Consider the following 22591-nt stretch of genomic DNA (forward strand, 5'->3'; position numbering starts at 1 on the left):
TATACACGGACACGGTCACAATTATCCCTTGGAAAGGCAAGGATTTCGTGGAATACGAACTACCCTTAAATCCAAGGCACCGTGGATATGTATTCAGGACCGCAAGGATCGTTTTGCTCAGACGACATTCCTTTTCTGAGAATGCAGTAAATTCAAGAAGACTTAAACTGCCAGTGCAAGGACATTAACAGATTTGAGATTTCGAGTCGAGACGCGTAGGTATTCCCCTTCATCGACTGCGCTATCTTCTAGTTCATACAGACACATGTCGACAACTGCTTAATCATATACTAACCCCGAGAAAAACAAGTTCTAACAACCACACACAGAATTTACCGGATTATAATATTCGAAGTTCAAATTGGCGCATTGATACCGACATGAATAATCCTGGAGGAAAAAGCCTATTGAATGCTCTGGCCATACGTACAGTAAGAGGATTACTTACTCGTCTGCAGAGGTAAGCCAATTGGCTGTTTCAGGGAACATGGTGGCTATAATAGCGCCATGTGAGAATAAATCATGAGCGGGATCCTGTGATTTCGCACCTAAACGACGGTAAATCTCCTCGATCAAGTATCTTCTCAGAAAATTGATGACAAGAGAGAATTTCCCGACGTCGACATGTTTACTGACAACATGGTAATGTGGCACTCTGTTAATCACGGATGAGCAGTATGAACAACGAGATGAGATGGAAATTACAAACATATGCGTAGTGTTCCCCCCTACCTCTTTGATGCGCTTAACTATACGACTGCAGTTCTGAGGATCCGCATGTGCCTCCAGAGCACATATTCTTTCAAGCAAATCATCAACCTATACAATGGCGTTAGTTCACAGGTTGCTGAGACAAAATTTGGAAGTTCACCTTCACGTCGAAGTTATCTCTATACCCGATATAATATGTGGCACCATAGAAGCCTACAGGAGAGTTAGCATTGGGAAATACATAGTATTTGATGCTTGCCTTGGATTGAACGAACCCGAGATACTACATATCTCTCCATCACAGGAACCCTGGGAACTGGCAAAACGGAGACGGAGAGAAAGATCTTCATACCATATATAAGTTTATTGCATCTCTCAGGAACTGAAAGCACATACGAGGACTTCAGGAAGGCCAGGCCATTGTCTTATGAGCCCTGTGTTTTGAAAAGATGAGCCCAAGATAATGACAGTCGATACCACGCCAACAAATGACTTACCGATGAAACTATGCGGAACACCCTGCCCTTCCGTAATCTTATGGAACACAGCACATGTCGGTATGCGGACAAGCTCTCGTTGTTTCAACAGAGCATCAGGAGTTTCACAATCCGCGGCGCTGCCGGTCGTCTCAGACGGATGCGGGACATAATAGTACCTTGATATGCTGCAGGTATCATCGTCATCGTCATCGTCTCCCTCGCCTTCTGCGATGTCGTTCACAGCGTTACCGTCCAAATGAAAGGTAACGCTAGATTTCTCGTCCTTGTGGATAAAATCTTTCAGGTTCTGCCGATTTTGACTATCGAATGCATCCTCGAGACCCTTTAATAAGCAGTTAGCATATGCAGAATCTTCGCAACAATAAATATGAACCTTCGCCCAAGTCCATAACCACATTAGTATGGCTCTGGGAAAAAAAGATGTTGAATAAGAAAGTGCAATCTAGCATGAAACGGAAGCGAACTCACATGCAAATCCCTATCGTTAATGGTACCCACGCCCCATGGGGAATTTTCTTGAGCGAGGCACCCCAAAAAAGCCCATCGAAAAAGCCAAAAAAGAGAAAATACAGGAAGGCGATGATAATTGGCAATTTCTTCACGTAATGAATTTGGAACGAGAGTAGAATGGTAGTGGAAAGCATGACAGTCGCGACAGCAAAGCCATACGCATTTGTCAATTTCGCCAGGTCGGAGAACGCGGCCACCAGGACGATAGTTCCGATCATGAGAGTCCAATTGATGGCTGGGATGTAGACTCGTCCTTGTATAGTCTCAGATGTATACACCAGGCGGAGGGGAGGAAAACTCTTCATGCTGATGATCTGTTGTAAGAGACTGAACGTCGCTGTAATCATCGCCTGAGATGCGATTATCTATATGCCCCAGGTGAAAAGGACATTCAAAGGTGGACGTAATAACGAGCATACCGTGGCTAGAATGGCAAAAAGAAACATGATCCTACCGAGTTGTTTTAGTTGGTAGATGAAATTTAGCTGACGAATTGAGAACCCACCAAAAAAGAGGTCCATTCTGTCCACCAGGGATGCTTTGGTAGAACACGTTTCCTAAGACACTCTGGCCATTGGTGATAAGTGCTGCTCCCTGACCCAGATAAGCCAAGAGAAGGGAGGGGTATACGAAGCAAGCAAATGAAATCTGAAAGATGGTCTGTCAGGATACAGTCGCAAATCAATGCTAGAGCCAAACCTGGATTGATAGTGCATTGAACTGCCCGACACTGAAGCTCATGAGCGAGCTTGAATCAGCAGCAGCAGCGTCCTTCTCTTACTTTGCAAAAATAGCTTCGCAGCCTGTGATGGCTAGAAGTACACCGGCAAGAATATCGTAGTCTTTCGTGCGTACAAACACTGAGATCCTGGTCAGTCTAAGGATACAATGTGCGTTCGGAGATGCTCACAGAGGACACCTCGAGAAGGGTCAAAGGCCCTGAAAATACCCGGATATAGAGTGATATTATATATCCCGGTCCCCGCGAGTAATAGAAACCAGATGAATGATACTGAGGATTTATATCTATATCAATGTCCACACAAAAGAACTGGCGGATTGAAACTCACTGGGACCGAACGTTACCGCCAATCTCGCTGTCCCGAATTGCTGTACAAAGAAAATCACGAGCAGGAAAGCCTAGAACTGACTGAGGAACAGGAACAATGCGAGGAGAAACAACACTCACTATCGATATAGGGACGATGTTGTGGGAAACAGAGGGTTTGGCTACCGCGATACCTCCGACAGCACTAGTGACCGATACCGCAGGCGTGAACATGCCATCTGCCATAGTCAACCTACCAGAGGAATAAGCTTTAGAATAACAGGGCCATATGAGAGACGTACGCCGTTCCGAAGAGACACTTTCAGGAAGTGAGAAGTAAAACCGATAAGAAGGATGATGGGCACGCACCCAAAGTAGTAGGGGCCATCGTAGTTTCTCCTTTAACGTTGCATTTACCGGACTTGGTGACATCCGCCTAAGTTCTCTCCCGTAATCACCGGTAAGCGTACGGTCGGCTTCGAAGTCTTTCTCCTTGGGAGGGTAGAGACCTTGATAGAGAGCAAAAGAACCTCCCTCGCCTATTGTTATGAATTAGCATAGGAAAGTGATGCCCCGATTATTGGTTGCGAACCTTCTTGTGTAGCGAATCTAAGTGAAGTGAAGACATACTTGACCAATGGGAGAATAGTTATCGACCATATGATAGCGCTGACTCCACCAATGACGTCCTCTTTCGATGGTACCTCGCCGGTCGAAGGCCAGAGACCATTGAGAACGTATAAGGGTGAAGTGCCTACAGCGAAATGTGAGCACTGTGTCCGATATACGGCACGGACAGAAGACAGGCAACTTAACCTATATCTGAGTAGATAATCCCTGGATCAACATGAGCATGCGACATGATCTTCCAACCGTATATAGATGCCTACCCAATGCTTGGAAGCTCAGCTGCAGAAGAGCGAATCCTTGCAACTTTACGGCCGTTCGCTTTTGACGCAGTCCCGTTTCAAGCGCTGAAGGAGTGGCCATTGCTCAACCAGATAAGGTGGGAAAGACATGGATTATGCTCGAATTTATACTGAATACACCGGGTGTATCGCCAATAAAGCAGACATGCTTCCGTAACTCCGTATAGATCCAGGAATGGCGAATTTCGCGCATGCCCGGAGGATATAATGGCACGTTTTGGACCTGATAGAGAATAAATGAGGGATTATGGCCATTGAACGATTTCGGTGCGACAGCATATGAAACTATTTGGAACAGGCCCGACGCTCTCGATTTTGCATTGCTTTCCGTCCGATGGCCTTCCGCTAGCCCGCTCCAACCTGCCGTTTTCAAACGCACGTTCCACCTCGCATAGTCCGAGCTCGTGCTAGAACTGAAGCAGTATACGACGTTGAATAAATGACGGCAACAGCCAAGGAGACAAGGCGTAATGACGAGAAAGCCATGGTCGAGTAGCATTTCACCCGCATGGGATCAGTTGCAGTGCACCATGGCTGAGGTGAGCGATCAGATAGTTTCACAAGGTTTTTTTTTCAGGATCGAACTGCCTGGACGACTTCACTCTCGAAAGAACTTGGCGTTATGATTTGGGTTGTGACCTTCCAAAGAAAGATTAGCACAGCGGCGCCATACGCGGTGTTCAGCCTATTCAAATGTAAAGACAACCGGGGGCAATGAAATTGAGGCTCAAGCTTACTTCAAGTACGGGTTTTCCAAAGTCAAGGGTAAGGATACGCGAAGACGAAGCAAAACCTTTTACCGATGCTGCGGCGTACTATTATGTTTGACTGTAGACTTTGTGAGACAAGGGGGGACACAGGAGCATGTGAGTACGGGCTGACTCGGAGAAGCTGAATTCATCAGTGGGAAAGACCCTCAAGTTGGAACTGCAATAGTTTATTGTTCGGCACTATGGGAGCAGGGAGATAAAGAACTGTAGTAATTGAAACGACGACAGTACAACGAAAGCGAAAAATATTGATGGAGGTTGGGCCGGGCCGGTTCACAAGAAAACTCCCCTGGTTCAAGTAGAATTCTCACGCCATCACCTGTTTATGTCGACAGTGTACGGACCTTGCTAAGTGTTATCCTGCGACGACTGTTTCCTGGACATCCAAGGCGTCAACTACCTCAATTTCTCGCTTCTTTGATACCCCGCGCTGGCGTAGCTCAGTACAATGTCGTTCTTCAACTCTATCGGGTGCGTTGACGATTGCAGCATGCTGAAATATCTACTAACTTCTATCGAACTTTAGTCGTTCCATGACCCGTGCACCAAGAAATGCTAAACGGTCTCCAACTCCAACCTCGGCAACGTTCTCTCCTGTGGAATACACATCGAACTCGACACCTCCATCTCCAGTCGTGGCAACCCCAAAACCCCTCTATCTATGCAGTCCATTTGTAGAAGCAGCATTGGTAAAAGGAAACTTCAAGACCATTGTTATGCTGCCAAAATATGTTGATATCATGGAATGGGTGGCGGTGAACAGTGCGTCACTTTTCTTGTTGACGACGATTGTGGCTACTGATGACTACAACCAGTCTTTGACTTTTATACCAATCTCAATGAATTTTACGGAGTCATTACTGAATGCTGTACAAAGCAGACTTGCCCGACGATGTCTGCAGGGCCTGTGTATGCTTTTGTCGCGTGGGTTGGTTGTCGAGCTGAACGTATCGATGTAGATTGAACTACACCTGGATCAATCAGGATCGCAAGAGCGTCCATCTTCCGGCACCGACTTATATCGACTATGTTATGACATGGGCTCAAAATCTTCTCGACGATGAATCCGTATTTCCAACCAAGTCGGGTGCGTGGCCCTGCCTGTCACGAATGATCTTTTCGTTATTCCGGGTCTGCAGGGCGTGACTTTCCTCAAAGCTTTCCATCTACCGTAAAACACGTCTATCGTCAACTATTGCGCGTCTTTGCGCACATATACCATGCGCATTATCACCAAATCCTTCATTTACGATCTGAGCCGCACTTCAACAGCCTGTTCGCACATTTCCTTGCATTTGGTCGTGAATACGAGTTACTGGAGATGAAAGATCTGAAGGGCTCGTCCTCGGCTCCCGTAGGAGTAGGTGCCCTATGGGAGCGCTGGAGAGACATGGGTATATTGGATGGTTAGGCTGCTTTCCAAGTACATCTTTCCTGTGATCTGGCTATCGCAAGGAACAGTACAATTCATTGCTGTCCAATTTTGCAGTTCTCGCGTATCTTTTGTAACAGTAATATCAATGGACTTTTTTTTTTACTTCGAACGGGAGTGTTTGCTTTAGTCGTGGGAAGGAAACAAATGGGATCCTTTGTCCTGAGCCACCATCATCTACCCCATTCTTACCGTCGGAGCCGTCGCTAATTATTAGTATTACGCGTCGTTCCTTGCCTTGTCGTTGCATCAAGCGCCCAATAACCGCCTATACCCATTCAGCAAGAGATATGTCGTTCTTTGGGTATGCTTTTTCCGCCTACTACCCATCGCGGCGCCGCTGACGTTGAGAACGACAGGAACAAGAACAGAGCTCCCAGCAGGCCGAAACGTTCACCTACGCCCAACTCTGGCACCCTTTCTCGCACGAATTCTCGCGGTTCTGCATCCAATGAAGAGGGCGCCATATCCAAACCCCTGTACCTATGCAGTCCGTTCGCGGATTCTGCACTCGTAAAGGGAAACTTCAAGACAATTGTAATGCTACCAAAATACGTTGACATAACAGAATGGGTTGCTGTGAACAGTGCGTGATTTTGCTTCCAGTCTGTGTGTCCGTTTTGATACCTGTTTCGCAGTATTCGATTTTTATACGCATCTCAATGAATTCTACGGTGTCATCACAGAATGCTGCACCCAACAGACTTGTCCTACGATGTCGGCTGGCACAAAGTATGCTCTCTATCTCCGGTTCTTTGCGTACCTAACATAAAGCTCAAGCCTAAATTACCTCTGGACGACCCAAGACCGGAAACAGGTTTCGCTTTCTGCTCCTACCTACATCGACTCGGTCATGTCTTCAATACAGACGCTTCTGGACGATGAAAACGTTTTTCCGTCGAAATCAGGCAGGTCCCTTTTTTCTGATGTACCTAGGCCAACAGTTGACGTGGATACAGGTCAGCAGTTTCTTCCCACCTTCCCGGCGACCGTCAAGCATATCTATCGTCAACTTCTTCGTGTTTTCGCGCATATTTATCACGCGCATTATACGGAGGTGCTGCACTTGCGTTCTGAGCCCCATTTTAACTCCCTTTTCGCACACTTTTTGGCATTTGGGTGGAAGTATGAGCTGTTGGATGCCAAGGAGATCAAAGGGGAGCCAAATGCACCCGTTGGGGTTGGACTGCTATGGGAGCGATGGAAGAATACGGGCATTCTGGAAGCATGATGGAGCACAAGTATGAGTCATTCGATCTGGACGTCATTAATATCATCACTGTATCACACGCGAAGATTTAACTGGAACTTCTCTACTACTATGCATACAATATCGCGCCATTCGGTCATTGCACCTAGACCTGCATGAGGTTGAGCAGCAGATCGAAGCCATCATTGATGTTTCGCTCACCTACGTCTCCGCATGCAAGATCTTTCCCTATCGGACCAACGACAGTGTATTTGACCACATCACGAACAATCCGAAGATGTTCAGCTGTGAGCGGATGATCATACATCAATGTGTTCATCGCAGGAAAGATGTACGTCGGTGTGGTAGGTGCCAGAGCTCGCATTAGCGAAGTCTTTCCATCCTTTCTTTAGCCGGCGAAAATAGAACTTGTGACAAACACACCGCAAGATTGTCGCACGAACCATGCGCAATTTTGGATAACGTATTAGCTGAGCAGGGTGCTACTAGCACCACATCAGCCCACCGTCTCAATTCAATGTGTAAGATTGGATCGCCAATTTTGAACGACGTCTGTCTCAATGAATCAAAGATACGTTTGAACGTTTGAAGGGGTAACCGACCGGCCATTCATCCTTATCGGTCCACACTCTAGTATCTCCGTCTTCGATGTCTTCTCGCTTGAAAAACACTAGTGACGGGCCAGTAGAGACCACTTGGACCTTCACTTTGTCATACTGGTGAAACACTAAGTATCAGAGTTCCCCTGGGAAAGATTGTAAGTACCTTTAAGAGTTCCTTAACGATGAGGGGGGCTTTGACAGAAGCAACGCTGCCGGTGGTTATCAACAGTACATGCACGTAGGTGTCCACCCGGTGATCCTGAGCGACAAACATGATGATCAAGCGGCAAGCTGCGGCGATCGGATCCGTTGTCGATCGAAATTATAAAAATCTCTCACCCTTTGTTTCCTTCGTTCCGCCATCTTTTCTTTCAACCCCCTTTCGTTTTTTTTTTCAGAGCAGCGTAAGACTCGTTGTACTCTCCCCTCATTTTTTCATCGCTGACCATTTTTCCTGCCAGGCTCTTCTTGTCTCCGGTAGCACTAACTGTTATCTTTCATCACTTTTGACCTCGCACCGTTCCAACTATTTTCACCGAGCAAAAAATGCGCTTCTTCGTCGTTGCTGCCGCTATTGCTTCTATCGCCTCTGCCGCCAACATTACGGTCAAGGTTGGCGAGAATAGCGGTCTTACCTTTGACCCCACATCGTTAGTGATCTTCTCGCCGTCGTTGCGTCGTCCGCTAATGACCCCTATTTCTTGCCACCCAGCGTCACCGCCGCCGAGGGTGATATTGTTCAGTTCCAGTTGTCAGTATCTTATCCCCATTCATATTCTTCAGTCCGAACTCACATTGTGTCATAGCCTGGCCAAGAACCATGTAAGTCGCTGCCCTATGTGTGATGCATGATCCGTCGTCAGTTGGCTGATTGTCGCCATAGACCGTCACGCAGTCAACCTTTGCAGATCCATGCCAAAAGATGTAAGTCTTTTCATTTTTAGTGAATTATGGCTGACGGGGGTACAGGACTACGCCATCGGAAGGCGTTGACTCAGGTTTCGTCCCAGTCTCCAACGCGAGCACAGAAGTCCCTATGTGGTCTTTCACCGTCAACAATGCCTCTGCTCCTTTATGGTTCTACTGTGCACAGACCGGGTACTTGCTTATCGTTATCTGACTTTATTAGATACTTACAACTTTTTTGTCTCTAGCCATTGTGCTAAGGGCATGGTCTTTGCTATCAACCCAACTGCCAACAAGAGTTTTGCTGCGTTCCAGGTACTTATCTTCGGGTAATACTTGGATTTATCACATGCTAATCGCATCTATAGGCAGCTGCAATGGCTTCGACCACAAACACGACTTCATCCTCGTCGGCGTCAGGCAGTGCTGCGTCCGGCACCTCCTCTAGCACTCGTTCAGCTGCCTCAGGTGCCGCTTCAAATACAGCAGCCACTAGCGCAAGTGCTGGTGCCGCTAGTGGGAGCTCTGCAGCTAACGGTGCGACGAGCATCAGCTACAACACAGTCCTTTTGATGGTGGCATTTGCTGTCGGTGGGATGTTACTATAGTTGCTGATCGAAATGCGAGTCATTTTTGCCTCTAAGGAGTCCATAAACATCGTAGGCAGGTCCACGTGGGCATCCTTGTTACTGCAATCAACTTTATATGGCTAGTCCAATGGTAAAAGATGTTCTGCATGCGCAGTGATGGTATCCAGTCTATCTGGTCTAGTCGGAGTAAATGCCTAAATTTATAGAAAATCGTTCTTTCGGATGTCACGGTTCTAGAACCGAAGTATTAAAAAAGTATTCCAGTCTTTCCTCGAAAAGGCTTCAAATTATTTGTGCCTCGCGAAAACATGGATGTGCGCTAGTCCTGGTACGCTTTGAAGTCTCTAACCAACAACATGAATACTTGTTCTCTTATAAACAAAATATCACTTACAAAAGGATTTACGAACCACGCAGTTTCCCATTCCGCTTCCACCCAACGCCTCTTAACAAACTCGTTTACGTTTTCGCCAGCCCGTTTAACTAACGCCTCTTCCTCTTCGAGGCATCTCGTAGAAACGATCATTTTCTCCCGAGTTATGTCCCACTCAGACAGCGCAGGGAGACAGAGATGCAGAGTCGACGGTGATGGGGGAGGAGATGTGTTCCCGGTAAAACCCCACAGGCCGTCTTGTGCGATCCGCGCGGATATGCTATCCGCGATTATGTCCGGATGGTAGATAGGAATACGTGTCCATATCAATGTATGTTCGACATCGGATGGTACTGTGTACAACGACAAGACATTAAGTATCTCTGTGGGAGGATACAAATGGTATAACTCACCAGAGTAGGGCCAATCGTTTTGGATGATACTAATATATTCGGGCGGTATGTCGGCTGTGAAGTATGGTGGGGCGTCCTCAGGTAAGGGAGGCAGGTCTTTTGCAACGGAAGTGTCCGCTTCTAGAGGATCTATGTAGTTCCTCGGTAGATCCTTGTTGTCCAAGGCGGAGGTAAGTAATGACAGAGTATCTGGTTTTCCCCATTGGAGACGGAAATTCAGGAGGTAGTTCACTGTTGCCAGGTTATGAAAGGCGTCTCCACGATATATAGTTCTCACCGATAGAGCCGTATTTGAGTTTGATACTTTTAACCCAGATTTCGTACCGTTGTTGAAGCTTCTTGTCACGCTTCAAAAGGCCAAGGTCCCTTTCAATTAAGTTAGCGTGAGCTGTGTAGCCGAATCGCCCGAAAATTACCCAGAGTTAACGAAGGTCTTGAGCTGGTTCCACGTAAACTTGGCTGGGTAGTACACTATTAGTTCCTCTTTGATTGGAGGGCCCGTACGCAGAGGAACGGGGGTCTGGTTTGTGAATGGCGCCTCTATAGTCATGATGGAAGAAGGTGGTGTGTAGATAAAAGCGAGCTGTGAAGATTATAAATCTGGTACTCTTTGACTAAAAACAATGAGGAGTACCCGAAGAAAGAAAAGTTGTCTAGGTTGGAGGATCGAGAATAAAAACAAGAAAGACTGGGTATGAGGGGGACCAGATTTCGAGGACGCGTCACACGTCGCAATGGATGTTAATAATGGTTCTTGTACAAGAGCCAGCGAAAACCGGGCCGTCGGATCCCGGACACAAGCTATGCACCACTGTTCCAGCAGGGAACACTCTGAAATCGGGTAATAGAGCATTTCTGCCAATTCAAATGGTGTTCTAGTCTTTTATAGTCCTCTCAACATGGAGCCGTCAATTATATTTGACCGGAGACCCGAATTCGAGCAGCAAAACGGAAAACGTAGGCCACGGAAAAACAGGAAGAGTTACGCCCAAGTGTATAGATACACTACTCAATCCGAAGAACTGGTAGAAATGAAGCAGACGGCGTTCCGTTCAAGGACACCATATTGTGAAATAACACTCGGCGAAGAGTCGGCGTGTCATCCGGAGCGACTCCGTTTCAGCTCGAGACGCGAAGGATTTCGGGAAAAACTATACACAAATATTCTGCTTCATATATATAATTCCTTGTAATCATGTTCGAGTGCTTCCTCTTCCAGCTTAGCCAAGAGAGGAACACCTAGCCGCGTCGCGCAAGGTCGCGCAGTCCAAAAACGGCAACGGCGGCGGCTCCCGAAGCTTATGTAAGACAAAGACCGCCTCCAAAAACGGAGTGACGTGAGACCCACGCTTCTAGAGCGACCACCACCACCACGGCGAAATGTCGACCATTGTAGAACGTCCTCCTTCTCTCCCTGTACTACCTGCACCAGCGGTTATACCACAACGGCGACCCAGAGAGCTTGACATCGAGATCATCGATGTTGACTTGTGGGAGGATGCACCTTCGAGACCTGCCCAGCGCCGACGAACGTCTCCTGACTTCATCTCCTTACTTGATGACAGCGACGTAGAGGAAATAGAGGGGCCAGTGGCATCCGGAAGCAGTCATACGCGTCGGGGTAAGTTTCCATCGTTTTGCGGGTTGAACAGTTGTACTGAATAATGGTAGGAGCAGCTGCTACACGGCGGCTGTTCTCACCACCTCCACCAGATCCTCAAGCTGAGGTCGTTCCATCTGTTCCACCTATTCCCGCTCGCTTTTCCATGTTTCCGATGCGTCGCGAGCCTCCTCCGCATCCAATAGCCACTCCGATATTAGCCAGGCCCAACCCATTTGATTTCGAAGTCAATATTCGTGGACCATCGACCCCAGCAACCGCCTCGTCTGGGGACCTTCCCTTGGATGCAGGTCGCCCACGTCGTCTGCCCCGAATCACTCTTGGTGGTGCTACAATGTCCACAGGACATGCCCAGCGTGCTCAGGAGCAGCGGGACCGTGAACGACGTCTGCAGGCACATGTTCAGAATGGGATACGGCTCAGGTGGGATCCGCGAAGAATACATATAGGGAACGGGGTCAATTCTCTCGCGTTGGACCATGATGCACACGACGACAATACTATGCGTCACCTGAACTTCCTCCTCTTCCCCCCAGAGCTGCACGATGAATATGCGATGGGAGACGTATATTTCAGAACTCGTCGGAACTTGATGGCTAACTCGCAACCGCACGAGGTGGATTACAAACCTCAATATACACATCCTGGTCTGCCGGAACCTGGTTTTACCTTTGATTTCGCTCCATCAACATCCGAATCCTCTCCATTCATCACATCCGTGTCTAACCCGATCATCATTGACGACGATGAGCTCGTTGCCAGCAGTTCTTCAGGTTCAGTCACAGCAGCAGCTACTTCGACTTCATCTTCGGGCCTTGACCTGAAAGCAACTCTTGTCTGCGCCAACTGCAATGAGCCTCTGTATCAAAGCGGCAGCGGAATTGCGGAGGATCAAAGGAGGCGAAGAATATGGTCACTCAGATGTGGGCACCTGATTGATGGCAAATGCGCCGACCGGCTTTCGGTGCCTCAAGCTCCGCCTCAGGATGTCCCTGCTGAATCAAACAATGGGAAGGAAAAAGCGACAGCAAGTGTAGAGACAGTTGGCACTACGGAGGAGACAAACTCTATCAGATCAAGGTTGCGGTCCAGTCACAAGGCGAATGCTGGGCTCCTACAACGAATCATACCTTCGATACTCAAGCGGAAGGGCAAAGCCAAGTCGCAGGTCGAGGCAGAACACCAGTGGACTTGCCCGGTAAACGGATGTGGGCGAGTACATACAAGTGTCAAGACAGATGGCATTTGGGGTCCTGACAAGGTCAAAGGTGAAGGTATCATTGGCGTATTTGTGTAGAGCGGCTCTTGGCGCATTGAGACTGCTGGCCGTAATAAAAGTCGGATTTTATTAGTTCACTGAACTACTTGGTTGCAATCGAATTCTGGAACGGCACTCTCAATGACGGTACTTCCGGCCGTCTGAGTCGGACCTCTGATAGAGATACCGAACTATATGTAGTGTGGACAGGCCTCCGATTTGCTCCCACTGCGTCAATCCTCGTAAGTTCTAGCCCTTGTCAGCCTTTAGTCCCGTTAGGCATCTGATTATGTCTGGTGTCTGGAAGAGCTGTCTGAATCTGAATCGTACGGACAATCGTTGCGCTACATTTAACACACAACTTGAACAGCACGAGGCAAAGGCATACAAACATGATTAAAGGTGATACGGCAATGCTGTTTACTGGCATTAGAGAAAAAGGCTATCACTGTTCAAGCTATTGCCCTTCCCTTATCCCTAAGAAAGGACGCTTAAAGACAGCTTCGCCTCGACGCAACGTAAAAGAGCCGTGAAGTCGAAAGGCATGCGTGGTTGCGCTACTTTTTCTTCTTGGCCTTGTTCGCGCGTTGGGCTGCTTGAGCCGCACGGGCCCTCGCTGCAGAAGCGGCCCGTTTTGCCGCTGCTGTTGCAGATTTGGCTTTTGGTTTCGTCCCTTTTGTCGTGGTAGAGGGAGCTAAGACTGAAATGAGAATGTAACAAAGAACAACGAACATCCAAATGTACCTGGAGATGGCTCATGCATTTCCATGTCCTCATCTTCAACATCCTCCGTTCCTCCATCAGTTGCAGTGACGACGCTTTCCCTTGGAGTTGGAGCACCCTCATCGCCACTCTCCTGTGTCAGCGCACTACTGTCGCTATCACCTCCCACAAGACCCGCATAGTTGGCCTGTGACTTTGTCGTCTTTCCTTTCCGTCTAACTTTTGTTTTTTTCTGGGCGGTAGGAGAAGGCGTCGGAGATGCAACCGATGGTGTGGCGCGCATGCGACGCGTAGCAATCAGATTTTCGATATATTCATCATAAGGAAGAGAATATTCCTCTTTAAAGAAGGGGTGGTTCGTGAAGTCATCACCAGGTTTTGGAGATGGAATGGGGATTGGTGTCGAGCTATTAGATTTGGGCGATTGATATCCGTCTATCTCGACATCCTGTTCCGTCTGTAAGGTGGAAACTAAGCCAGAGAAAAGCGCGTCTTACTATAGCATTAAGAGCATCAATATCGTACAACGACCTCAGCTTAGTCCAGATCCCCTCTATTGATACCCACTGGCCCGAGTCTTGGTGAATTGAGAATCGCATAGCCATGACATGGAAGTGGCAGTTAATGCCCACCGGCCTTGTCCTCATCAGAGAACGAAAGAAGTTTATTTCTCCCTCGACAGTGTCCAGATAGGTGTCGTAACTTGGGCCAGCAGCTGGCTCTGGAGAAATAGCAGTCATCGTAGTTTGGGTAGAAAGGTTTGCCTCTAGACGCGTCCCTGGCCGTGATTGGCTCTTTGCACGTGTGTCATTTCCGGCCCGTATCTGCCGGTGCCGTTTTGCGAGCTTAAAAAAGGGTTCAAATTGATTGGTACATTGTAGTTACCACAAAATGATTATTATAAAATGGAGCATCGTACAGTTAATGTTACAATCCAAAGAAAAAATGGTATACCAGGTTAGCATCTATTCCTGCCCGAAGCCTTCCGTTTCTCTGTGGAAATAGGTAATGATCAGACACGGGAAAATAGATGACACGAAACACATACTCGATAGCGTATATCAGCTTCGTCTCCAAACTTTCATAATCCTGGTACGGGGGCAAATCCAATCGATTAAAGCACGTGTGGCTCCTGGGCAGTCCCTGCGGGTCACCAGACTTTTCAATGGTGAATCGCCGAGGGCCATCCGATCCTTGGAGATCCTTGAACCCATTTACCGGTACGCGTGAAGTACCAGTAGTGAACTGTAGCAACCGCGATTTACGCTCTGCAGGCCAAGAACGAATACATTGCCAGAACCACTCAATGACTTGGTCGGTCTTTTCGTATCCACGGTAATCTGTAAACTTGGTCCAATCGTCCCTGAAAAGCAGAATGTTAGTCCCGTTACGGAAACAGGTGTCCAAAGACGGGGCAGGGCAGCAAAGACGTACACATCAATCTCAGCCATACCACCAATCAGTAGCTCTAGCTCCCGTTCGTCAAACACATTGACAAGGTCGACAGGTATCAGTTCCAATAGACCCTCCATAAAGGACTGGAACTGATCCTTCACCCGGGTTGATATACGGTAAGCAACAACCGCATCAACGTATTCAATCTTGTTCGCCTCTGTGACCTGTATGTTTTCCCCTCCGGACTTCAACTCGACAGTCACAAGTTCGCCAAACCGGTTTTCGGTCGTAGTGAATGTCTCATCGAGAACATCAGTTATGTCGTTCTCCCTGGGTCAGATTAGTGAACAGCGTGCTGGATGACCAAACTTGATAACTTACAGCATCCAGACGAGGGAACGATGGAGATCAGCGTCCACGCTCTCCAGATCCGCTAATGACATATGTTTGCCCAGCATCATTTTGTAGAAGCTCGGAACAAAATACACATCTAGGAATCGACGATGGAAGATTGCCAAACCTAAGCAACGACCAATAAACTTGAAGTAACTCAGATGGTCTGGGTTGATCGCGGATGCTGGGTTGATTTGGAGAGTATAGTTGTCGTGTGTCGAATACTCGAATAATCCATAGCAGGGATTGAAGATCTCATGCGACAGTAGGAAAAACCATTCCCTGGAGCCTCTTAGTCCTAAGACCAACTGAGAAAGACAAGAATTACCTGCCCACGCCACCATAGTCCAACCCATCCTCTCCTTCGAAGTTAACGAGAAGCCGCCGTTTCAAGTCTGCCGGATTTTGCGCCATCACAGCAGTGTAACTGTCCTCCAATATCCGCGCACGTCTAATCCGGATGTCGCATTTGCCGGCAGATACGCGCATCTTAGGCTGACTGCGGAAGTATATTACTTTCCGCCGATAATCTCGCTTGTATTGAGGTGCATTATCATCCACAACTCCTGGAAGTCTAGGGTCTTCCCATGACGTCGTTCGCGTATTATGGTCCACGAAATAGACACGTCCTGTGGAGGTTAAACGCATCTCCCATCCCGAAGGAAGGGGACCAAGCTGATGAGCATTGGCAGGTGGAACAACAGGCTGGCTAGCACGTCTTGGATCAACCCATGTTGTTGTTCTAGTGTGATGATCAACAAAATATGGGCGGCCTTCGGGCGTCCGACGCTCCTCCCATCCCAGTGGAAGGGGAATATCAGTGACAGTGGGAGGGTTGGATGCAACAAGGGTTGAATTTCGTACGGGTGCCGCCGTCTGTTGTGTTGATTGGATCTGAGGTACGGGAGAAAGAGTACTAGGTTGGCCATTCGGTCTGGGCCGATGCCAAGTCGTGCTTCGAGTATTATGATCGACATAGTATGGGCGACCTTGGGGATCGTATCTACGTTCCCATCCTGCAGGAAGGGGACTGCTGGCATCTTCCTCGACGTTCCGCTGCTGGGCAACAGTCTGAGAAACGGGTCTTTGGCTTGCATCTTGTCTGGAGAATCGAGGGGAGGCATTTAGAGTAGCATGGCTCGCAGATGATCGAAGAGACGGCGAAGAGGAGAGAGGCTGCTCCTGCTGATGAGCCGGCGACTGTGGCTGCTGTGCCTGTCGCGATGTTGACGGTCTCAAGTGATCGTCATCGCCGACATGCACGACAGACCGTGGCCCTTGGCTGCTGGATGCTGTGGCAGACAACTGAGCTGCTTCTGATGTAGACATGATGAAAGTATCTGTGTCAGTTGCAGCAGGTGCTGATGGGACGGGATCCGTGGGTAACGAAAAACCGAATATGAGCTTTCCATAAACAGGCAGGTTGTTAGATGACATGGTTAGGTCCCTTGATATCATTTCTGATGCAAACATAATAATGAGAACGTAATCAGAAAAAAAAACCAAAGAGAAGGATACCATGGTAGTTCATAGCGGAGGAAATGGCCTCAGATGCTGGAATATTGATTACGCCAAGGAAGCCTTGGAGAATACACTGTAAGCGGCTGAACAGGATCCATGGCTGTACAAAGCACACCTTGATCTCGCTTTTTAAATTTCTTGTAATCGAATACCTGTATTGCGATCATGGATGATGGACGGACGGTTCTGCGACGAGTCAATGGACGGGAAGGATGGACGGGAATACTACTCACACATCAAAGCTGTTGTTCCATGACGGACTGAGCGATTTTTTCGTTACTCTCGTCGAATTCGTCTGATCCCCATCGACGGTTAGGACTGCAAATGGATCAGGCAGGCCTAGAAGATCCCTCTTGACGAGACCGTGGGCCCCAAATACTGCAATTAATGGTAAGTACATCCGATATCTTGGCCTCGTATGAGCTGTGTAGGCATACAGGTTACTCGAATCGACCGTTCTGTATCATTCAATCTGTTCAGAAAGATGAGCGCCGGGTGACGGTGAGACGGATGCGAGGGCTTGCCTGCTGGAACTAGCCATGATGAAAGGAATGTGAATGGCAGTATACTACTTGCTCGTTGTCGTCGTGATGGATGATGACGCGGAGACGTATAAGCGCCTTCTTAGCGCTTGAGCTCGTCGTCGTGTGCGCAGAGTCGAAGTTGGGTTAAGCGCTTGCTGACTAGTTCCTGAGGTCTTATCCACCACGTGCTGGCACAGCTTTAATGATCACCGCCGACAAAAATAGAACATCCCTCAAATTTCATTTTTCCTTCTCTGACTCAACACCATCTCAACCGTCAGCAGTGTCAGACTGGATCCGATGCAAATCCTGATACCCGACGGATATACTCGATCCTCGATATGTGCGATCTCTTCGACAACTTTCGGTCCACTGCTATCAGAAGCACATATCAATACAGCTTGTAGCCAGGGCCACTTGAGTTCAAGATTGCGGCAAGTTCTTGTCTTTGGCGACGGCTTTCTTTGTCTGGAACCGTAGTGATTCTTGTTGCGACTTTCATGCTACCGTAATAGATGAATGTCGCCACAAGCTTACGACACCCTATGGCAGTGCGCGCACACAAAGGACGGTTCAAGAAGCTTGAAGATTACGAGAAACTCTACTAGAACCCGGCATGGTACAATGACGACCGCTATGAGATCCAGTAACTTTTCCAATGCTAAAGATAAATCACTACTGGCTTGATATCCCAATTTGGCTCCAAGTGTGTCGAAGCTCGGAGTGTCATGCAACTGGCGAGAACAAGTCAAACAATGTACAAGATGTATTGTTGTCGCTTAAGGCTACTAATCCGGTTGAGCGTGGCGTTCAGACGCAAATTTGTTATTCTGCCTCAGTGCTTGAAATATTCGGTTTCCTCTTGGTCTTTGACTTTGTTCACTTATCGCTGTGCCCTCACCTAAACCTTCAGTCATGGCGACCCTACAGATATCCAAGCCGAAGAAACTGAAAAAGATCACCGACCGCAAAATCCACATCCCTACAGCAGGTCCTGTGGCATCTCTCCCCAGCCCCCCAGACTCTAGTCTCTTCAGCAAAGAGCCTGCGTCTCCGACACCGTCATTCTCCGCTCCTCCGCCTCTCATCACCAATGTGCCGAAATGTCTCCAACGCTATCCCTCCATTGCACAGGTCATAGCAAGACTATGGGAGACGTCAGAAACGACTCAAAGTATCGGCGACTTTGAGGCCTACGCTGTGACTTTTTGCAACTGTCTTTCGACGAATATTCTCTACTCGTTGGAAAGGACGCCTCACCTAGACACGAACGACTCCACATACCTTACCACGTACTACAATGTGGTCGATTCTGCAGAGTACTTCCGATCATGGGCCTGCAAAAAGATCCAGGAAGAAGAAGGCGAGCTGATCATCGGCATGCGCCTAGCCACTTCGATGCTCTGGTTCAATGCCACGCTCAAGGCTCTCAAGGAACTCCACAAGATCGTGGATCGTATGGTAGCAAATGCGAAGCCCCTTCCCAGCCTTCCTGTTGATTCTGTTGATTTGTCTGGAGAGGCTGTTGTCGCAAAAGTGGTTGGTGGGAGCCTGGAGCCTCATAAGCTTCGGTCTCCTAAGCTTCGGATCTCCCCTCTAAGTGTAATCGTGGAAGAGGTCCTCAATGACGACGAGCCGAGCTCACCAACCACTCCCAACGAAACCGTGGCCTCTGATTCCACTTCATCTCTTGGTCACTTCCCGTCCGCCGACGAACCTAGCAGTAGTACTGAGACGCTCCCGTCGAATCAAGCGGGGTTCTCTGCACGGCGCAAGAAGCTCGCTCAACAGATTCGACACGTCCTTAAGCTCGCTACGGAACGCGGTCACCGTATGGTCCGATCCCAAGCGTCAACTTCGACACTCACTTCCGAGTCCACGACCCCGGACTTCTCGAATCCTATAGACAGACATCAAGCCATAAAAACGCACGCCATTCGCCAGTCCGCTATCTATCACTTTGAGGATCCCAGCAATCGCGTCGAGATGCCTATGCCCGAGGATTATGCAGCTATCCGAGTCGACTTCAGGGGGGAATTGTCGAGTGCTACCTTGCAGGCCCTCATCTTGCAGATCACCTCCCGCGAGGGCACGCAAGAAAGCATCCTCGACACGTTCTTCTTTGGCTTCCGGTACTTTACGACACCTGCCATACTCGCTAGTGGCCTTTTAGACCGCTTCCATGGGATGAGCGAGCATGACTATGAGTTCAGTGAGCAGCAGCGCGTTGTCTGGGCAGCATCTAAAGAAATTACGGAGCATCGCGTCGTGCATGTCATTTGCTTGTGGCTGGAACGTTACTGGAACACAAAACTCGACCACGAAGCACTCGAGATCTTCCAGAGCTATTTTCTGGGATACCCCGATTGTCGTCCAGGCAGCGAGATGATGAAGCTCTACAGGCGTTTGGACAGAGTCGCCTCAGGCCGTGCCTCGCGATCCAAGTGGTTGAAACATAAGTATTATAAAATCGCGTCTGAAAACGATTTTTCGACACCTGAGGACACGAACTTTCACTTCCCATTGCTTCCGGACAAGACGATGCCATCCAGGTTGTGTTTGTTCATGAACGAGACTGGTGTTCAAGAGTTTGCATGTCAAATCACTATTCAGTCATCCAACCTGTTTAGGAAGATCGCGCCGGAGGACCTTGTGCGCTCGTGGGTGTTTGGCAACGACGACGGGCGAGCGACTAAGTTGGATTTTGTGAATTGGGAAAAGTCGCTCGCATGGTGGACCACCATCTCGATTCTGTCCGAATCGTCGCTAGAGGGTCGTGTTCAACTTATAGAGTTCTGGATCGAGGTGGCAATGGTGAGTCTTGTGGTATGTACGGTGTGCTTGACTGGGGCTGATCCTCCGTAGGCGTGTCTCAAGCACTATGACTTTCACTCCACCATTGCTATTCGCACTGGTTATTGCCGATTTACAATCAGCCGGCTTAGGCGTACAGCCCTGGCAAGTGGCATCGCAATTCTCTGTTGACTAAGTGCTCATGCCGTGGAATACCAGGCCTTATCCATCAAACATAAGGGCTACCATCGGGTATTATACAGGGTGTTCGAAGAGCGCGGGGAATATGCTCGCATAATTGGAGCCCTTACACTCAAGACAAGACCAATGGTCCTTATGCTCGGTAAGGAGAACACTTTCCTCTTGGACTACCACACTTCTCAACGATCGCCAATGAAGATCCTCTCCTTAATGGTGTTCTTCAAGTTAGCCGGTCCAACCTGTCGAGCACAGTTACCGAGGGAAGAATCAACTTTTGTCATGTGCGTCCCATCTGTTATGCAATTCAAGGTAAGTGGACTCTGTAGTGACCTCGTGATTTTTCTGTGTTGACGGCGAATAGCACTGGAACAGGCTTCGATGCCTTACAGGTTCAAAAGTAATGCTGCTTGTCAGCAGTGGCTCACCCAAAAATTGGAGTGGGCCACGGACTTCAAGAATACAAAACTGGGCGACGAGACTGAGGAGTTTCAAATGAGGTTCGTGATACGGAATCAGCTTGGGCTATGTTAACAGTTGACACTTCGATAGCCATGCCCTCGAACCTACGGACCCAGAACTTGTCAAAATCCACCACAGTCACGCCATGTTGTGGGACCTAGTGGCCACCCCTGGTGGGTATGAAGACGTCCCCTCAATAAGTTCGTCGGATGTTGATGCCATTCTCAACATTCAAACTCCTTAGACCTGACAAGGGAGGCCTTCTTGTTGGGCCCACCGTCTTATCTCGTTCATCTCAGCCCGAGCACAATGGATAGTCTATACTGTTCTCCTACGCTCATTCATCTTTTTCTCGTTCTTTCTGCGTCGCTATGCAACGTCACATTCGTTTCACCTGTTGTCATTATGGTCTCCTCGCATTTCTTAGTTATTGATATCCCGCACGTTCTTTCGCTATCACATCCTAACAATCTTCCGCCACAAAAGTATAAAAGGTCGTATCTCCATTACGACGACTCAGGACACATGCACGCGCATTGAATGGAAGCCTCCCTTAGACTTCACCACAGTGGAACGCTTCCAGGAGTTTGTTCAAGCTGCAATACTTCCATTCAAGTCTCATAGGAGACAAAACATCACCGTCAGCGACACGTGCTACTTTCGGCCATCTCATAAAATCGCATAGTGCATAGCCTAAGTACATCGGCGAGCAGGAAAGGACGAACATGCATCTAAGCACGAGCAGCTTCAATCCTCTTTCTAGCAACCTGCCGCCTGTTTAGTCCAACCAGTGAGACACCAGCCTTTTCGGAAGCCTTCTCAACCTCGACATCGGAAGCAGTAAGGATGATTTCAACATGCGTAGGGTGTCCCTGGTAAGGGTTTATACGACCATGGGCACGGTAGGTACGGCGGCGGGTTTTCTACGAGCGCTCAAGTCAGTACTACACCACAGCAAATGAAACCAGGACGAACGGGAGCCTGTTGAACGACGATGTTCTTGATGGTGAGGTCCTCAACATCGATGTTTTTAGCATCCGCATTGGATTCGGCATTCTTCAATAGGCGCAGAATGAATTTGACAGACTTTTCCGGCCATCGGCCTGCACACAGTGTGAATAGAAATCAAGATGAGTGAAAAGGCAGACGCACCCTGAGTTGCCTTGAACTGCTTGGCCTGGCTTGCCCGTCCAACACCACCGGAGAATCGCCTGAAAGGAATGATCTGCTTGTGCTCCTGGACGTCAGCAAGGTACGTGTAAGCCTTGGCCAGTTTCAGTCCTACATAACTACATCAGTCTCCCAGTAAGCGTTCGTTTAACAACAACAAACCGGTGAGAGCAGCGGCGACCTCCCGCATGTTCTTGAAGTGCGTTCGTAGGTACTCGCCCCGTGCGCGGGCAGCTGAATATCATTGTCACCGTCAGTCTTTGCCAGGGAAAGGGACCAATAATAACCAACTTTTTTCGGGGTTCGTAGCAGTGGCAGCGGCAGCATAGCGAACTAGGTGGACGGTCAAGCATTGTTGAGGAAGCAGAACGGCAGCATCACATACCCATCTTGAAGTCTTGAAGTTGTCGGGCTCGACACTGAAAGTATTTGGTGGGTGGATGCCGGCCGCGTGGCTTGAACTTTATCTGTATAGTTGCGGAAATTGCCGAAATTACATCAGCCCAACGTCTTGATGTAGAAATACTGTAACTAAGCAC

The 22591-nt window shown here is 48.5% G+C and overlaps 12 protein-coding genes across 12 annotated transcripts; 5 read left to right on the top strand and 7 right to left on the bottom strand.

The window, feature by feature from the left end:
- Positions 1 to 81: 81 nt before the first annotated feature.
- On the bottom strand, positions 82 to 3793 carry EV420DRAFT_1516099 (potassium transporter). Its single transcript, XM_060471922.1, has 22 exons — positions 3660 to 3793; positions 3586 to 3606; positions 3362 to 3523; positions 3139 to 3308; positions 3072 to 3088; positions 2911 to 3022; positions 2792 to 2861; positions 2632 to 2733; positions 2503 to 2581; positions 2421 to 2451; positions 2227 to 2369; positions 2141 to 2171; positions 1680 to 2086; positions 1585 to 1618; positions 1209 to 1533; positions 1108 to 1145; positions 971 to 1055; positions 872 to 924; positions 710 to 819; positions 549 to 655; positions 449 to 494; positions 82 to 390 (listed from the first exon to the last, which is right to left on the bottom strand). The coding sequence occupies exons 1-22, from the start codon at positions 3757 to 3759 to the stop codon at positions 357 to 359; spliced, it is 2277 nt and encodes a 758-aa protein (XP_060335492.1). The 5' UTR covers positions 3760 to 3793; the 3' UTR covers positions 82 to 356.
- Positions 3573 to 4509, bottom strand: EV420DRAFT_1038669 (uncharacterized protein). Its single transcript, XM_060465470.1, has 3 exons — positions 4436 to 4509; positions 3660 to 4383; positions 3573 to 3606 (listed from the first exon to the last, which is right to left on the bottom strand). Exon 2 carries the CDS (start codon positions 4195 to 4197, stop codon positions 3763 to 3765), a length of 435 nt encoding a protein of 144 aa, XP_060335493.1. The 5' UTR covers positions 4198 to 4383; positions 4436 to 4509; the 3' UTR covers positions 3573 to 3606; positions 3660 to 3762.
- An 82-nt stretch (positions 4510 to 4591) lies between these two features.
- On the top strand, positions 4592 to 6028 carry EV420DRAFT_1038633 (Mob1/phocein). Its single transcript, XM_060465469.1, has 5 exons — positions 4592 to 4939; positions 4995 to 5230; positions 5284 to 5377; positions 5428 to 5555; positions 5608 to 6028. The coding sequence occupies exons 1-5, from the start codon at positions 4917 to 4919 to the stop codon at positions 5877 to 5879; spliced, it is 753 nt and encodes a 250-aa protein (XP_060335494.1). The 5' UTR covers positions 4592 to 4916; the 3' UTR covers positions 5880 to 6028.
- Positions 6029 to 6041: 13 nt separating this feature from the next.
- EV420DRAFT_1516112 (Mob1/phocein) lies at positions 6042 to 7183 on the top strand. The gene is made up of 5 exons (XM_060471923.1): positions 6042 to 6204; positions 6260 to 6486; positions 6539 to 6632; positions 6681 to 6808; positions 6860 to 7183. Exons 1-5 carry the CDS (start codon positions 6191 to 6193, stop codon positions 7129 to 7131), a joined length of 735 nt encoding a protein of 244 aa, XP_060335495.1. The 5' UTR covers positions 6042 to 6190; the 3' UTR covers positions 7132 to 7183.
- On the bottom strand, positions 7184 to 8016 carry EV420DRAFT_1516117 (flavoprotein; the record flags this gene model as incomplete). The annotated part of the gene is made up of 5 exons (XM_060471924.1): positions 7876 to 8016; positions 7713 to 7826; positions 7534 to 7662; positions 7312 to 7483; positions 7184 to 7261 (listed from the first exon to the last, which is right to left on the bottom strand). Exons 1-5 carry the CDS (start codon positions 7984 to 7986, stop codon positions 7185 to 7187), a joined length of 603 nt encoding a protein of 200 aa, XP_060335496.1. The 5' UTR covers positions 7987 to 8016.
- Positions 8017 to 8258: 242 nt separating this feature from the next.
- On the top strand, positions 8259 to 9226 carry EV420DRAFT_1618272 (Cupredoxin; the record flags this gene model as incomplete). The annotated part of the gene is made up of 7 exons (XM_060475320.1): positions 8259 to 8362; positions 8425 to 8463; positions 8519 to 8534; positions 8596 to 8636; positions 8682 to 8810; positions 8867 to 8933; positions 8987 to 9226. 7 exons carry the CDS (start codon positions 8259 to 8261, stop codon positions 9224 to 9226), a joined length of 636 nt encoding a protein of 211 aa, XP_060335497.1.
- A 54-nt stretch (positions 9227 to 9280) lies between these two features.
- On the bottom strand, positions 9281 to 10826 carry EV420DRAFT_1038941 (uncharacterized protein). The gene is made up of 6 exons (XM_060465471.1): positions 10629 to 10826; positions 10411 to 10577; positions 10272 to 10360; positions 9995 to 10225; positions 9603 to 9934; positions 9281 to 9552 (listed from the first exon to the last, which is right to left on the bottom strand). The coding sequence occupies exons 2-6, from the start codon at positions 10542 to 10544 to the stop codon at positions 9496 to 9498; spliced, it is 843 nt and encodes a 280-aa protein (XP_060335498.1). The 5' UTR covers positions 10545 to 10577; positions 10629 to 10826; the 3' UTR covers positions 9281 to 9495.
- Positions 10827 to 11281: 455 nt separating this feature from the next.
- Positions 11282 to 13131, top strand: EV420DRAFT_1039056 (uncharacterized protein). The gene is made up of 2 exons (XM_060465474.1): positions 11282 to 11615; positions 11672 to 13131. The coding sequence occupies exons 1-2, from the start codon at positions 11375 to 11377 to the stop codon at positions 12910 to 12912; spliced, it is 1482 nt and encodes a 493-aa protein (XP_060335499.1). The 5' UTR covers positions 11282 to 11374; the 3' UTR covers positions 12913 to 13131.
- Positions 13132 to 13171: 40 nt separating this feature from the next.
- On the bottom strand, positions 13172 to 14405 carry EV420DRAFT_1039043 (uncharacterized protein). Its single transcript, XM_060465473.1, has 3 exons — positions 14094 to 14405; positions 13618 to 14044; positions 13172 to 13567 (listed from the first exon to the last, which is right to left on the bottom strand). Exons 1-3 carry the CDS (start codon positions 14334 to 14336, stop codon positions 13431 to 13433), a joined length of 807 nt encoding a protein of 268 aa, XP_060335500.1. The 5' UTR covers positions 14337 to 14405; the 3' UTR covers positions 13172 to 13430.
- Position 14406: 1 nt separating this feature from the next.
- On the bottom strand, positions 14407 to 17612 carry EV420DRAFT_1039042 (uncharacterized protein). The gene is made up of 10 exons (XM_060465472.1): positions 17430 to 17612; positions 17343 to 17377; positions 17139 to 17283; positions 17021 to 17091; positions 16903 to 16965; positions 15713 to 16844; positions 15373 to 15666; positions 15031 to 15321; positions 14645 to 14959; positions 14407 to 14589 (listed from the first exon to the last, which is right to left on the bottom strand). Exons 1-10 carry the CDS (start codon positions 17444 to 17446, stop codon positions 14562 to 14564), a joined length of 2391 nt encoding a protein of 796 aa, XP_060335501.1. The 5' UTR covers positions 17447 to 17612; the 3' UTR covers positions 14407 to 14561.
- Positions 17613 to 18076: 464 nt separating this feature from the next.
- EV420DRAFT_1039187 (ras guanine nucleotide exchange factor domain-containing protein) lies at positions 18077 to 21281 on the top strand. Its single transcript, XM_060465477.1, has 6 exons — positions 18077 to 20243; positions 20295 to 20387; positions 20442 to 20565; positions 20622 to 20732; positions 20785 to 20920; positions 20973 to 21281. The coding sequence occupies exons 1-6, from the start codon at positions 18345 to 18347 to the stop codon at positions 21124 to 21126; spliced, it is 2517 nt and encodes an 838-aa protein (XP_060335502.1). The 5' UTR covers positions 18077 to 18344; the 3' UTR covers positions 21127 to 21281.
- Positions 21282 to 21517: 236 nt separating this feature from the next.
- Positions 21518 to 22590, bottom strand: EV420DRAFT_1039135 (60S ribosomal protein L17/L23). Its single transcript, XM_060465475.1, has 6 exons — positions 22438 to 22590; positions 22344 to 22385; positions 22215 to 22286; positions 22035 to 22163; positions 21858 to 21985; positions 21518 to 21805 (listed from the first exon to the last, which is right to left on the bottom strand). Exons 1-6 carry the CDS (start codon positions 22439 to 22441, stop codon positions 21614 to 21616), a joined length of 567 nt encoding a protein of 188 aa, XP_060335503.1. The 5' UTR covers positions 22442 to 22590; the 3' UTR covers positions 21518 to 21613.
- Between the last annotated feature and the right edge of the window lies 1 nt (position 22591).

This window comes from Desarmillaria tabescens (genome assembly GCF_030435595.1).
Source record: "Desarmillaria tabescens strain CCBAS 213 chromosome Unknown EV420scaffold_6, whole genome shotgun sequence".
NCBI lineage: Eukaryota > Fungi > Basidiomycota > Agaricomycetes > Agaricales > Physalacriaceae > Desarmillaria > Desarmillaria tabescens.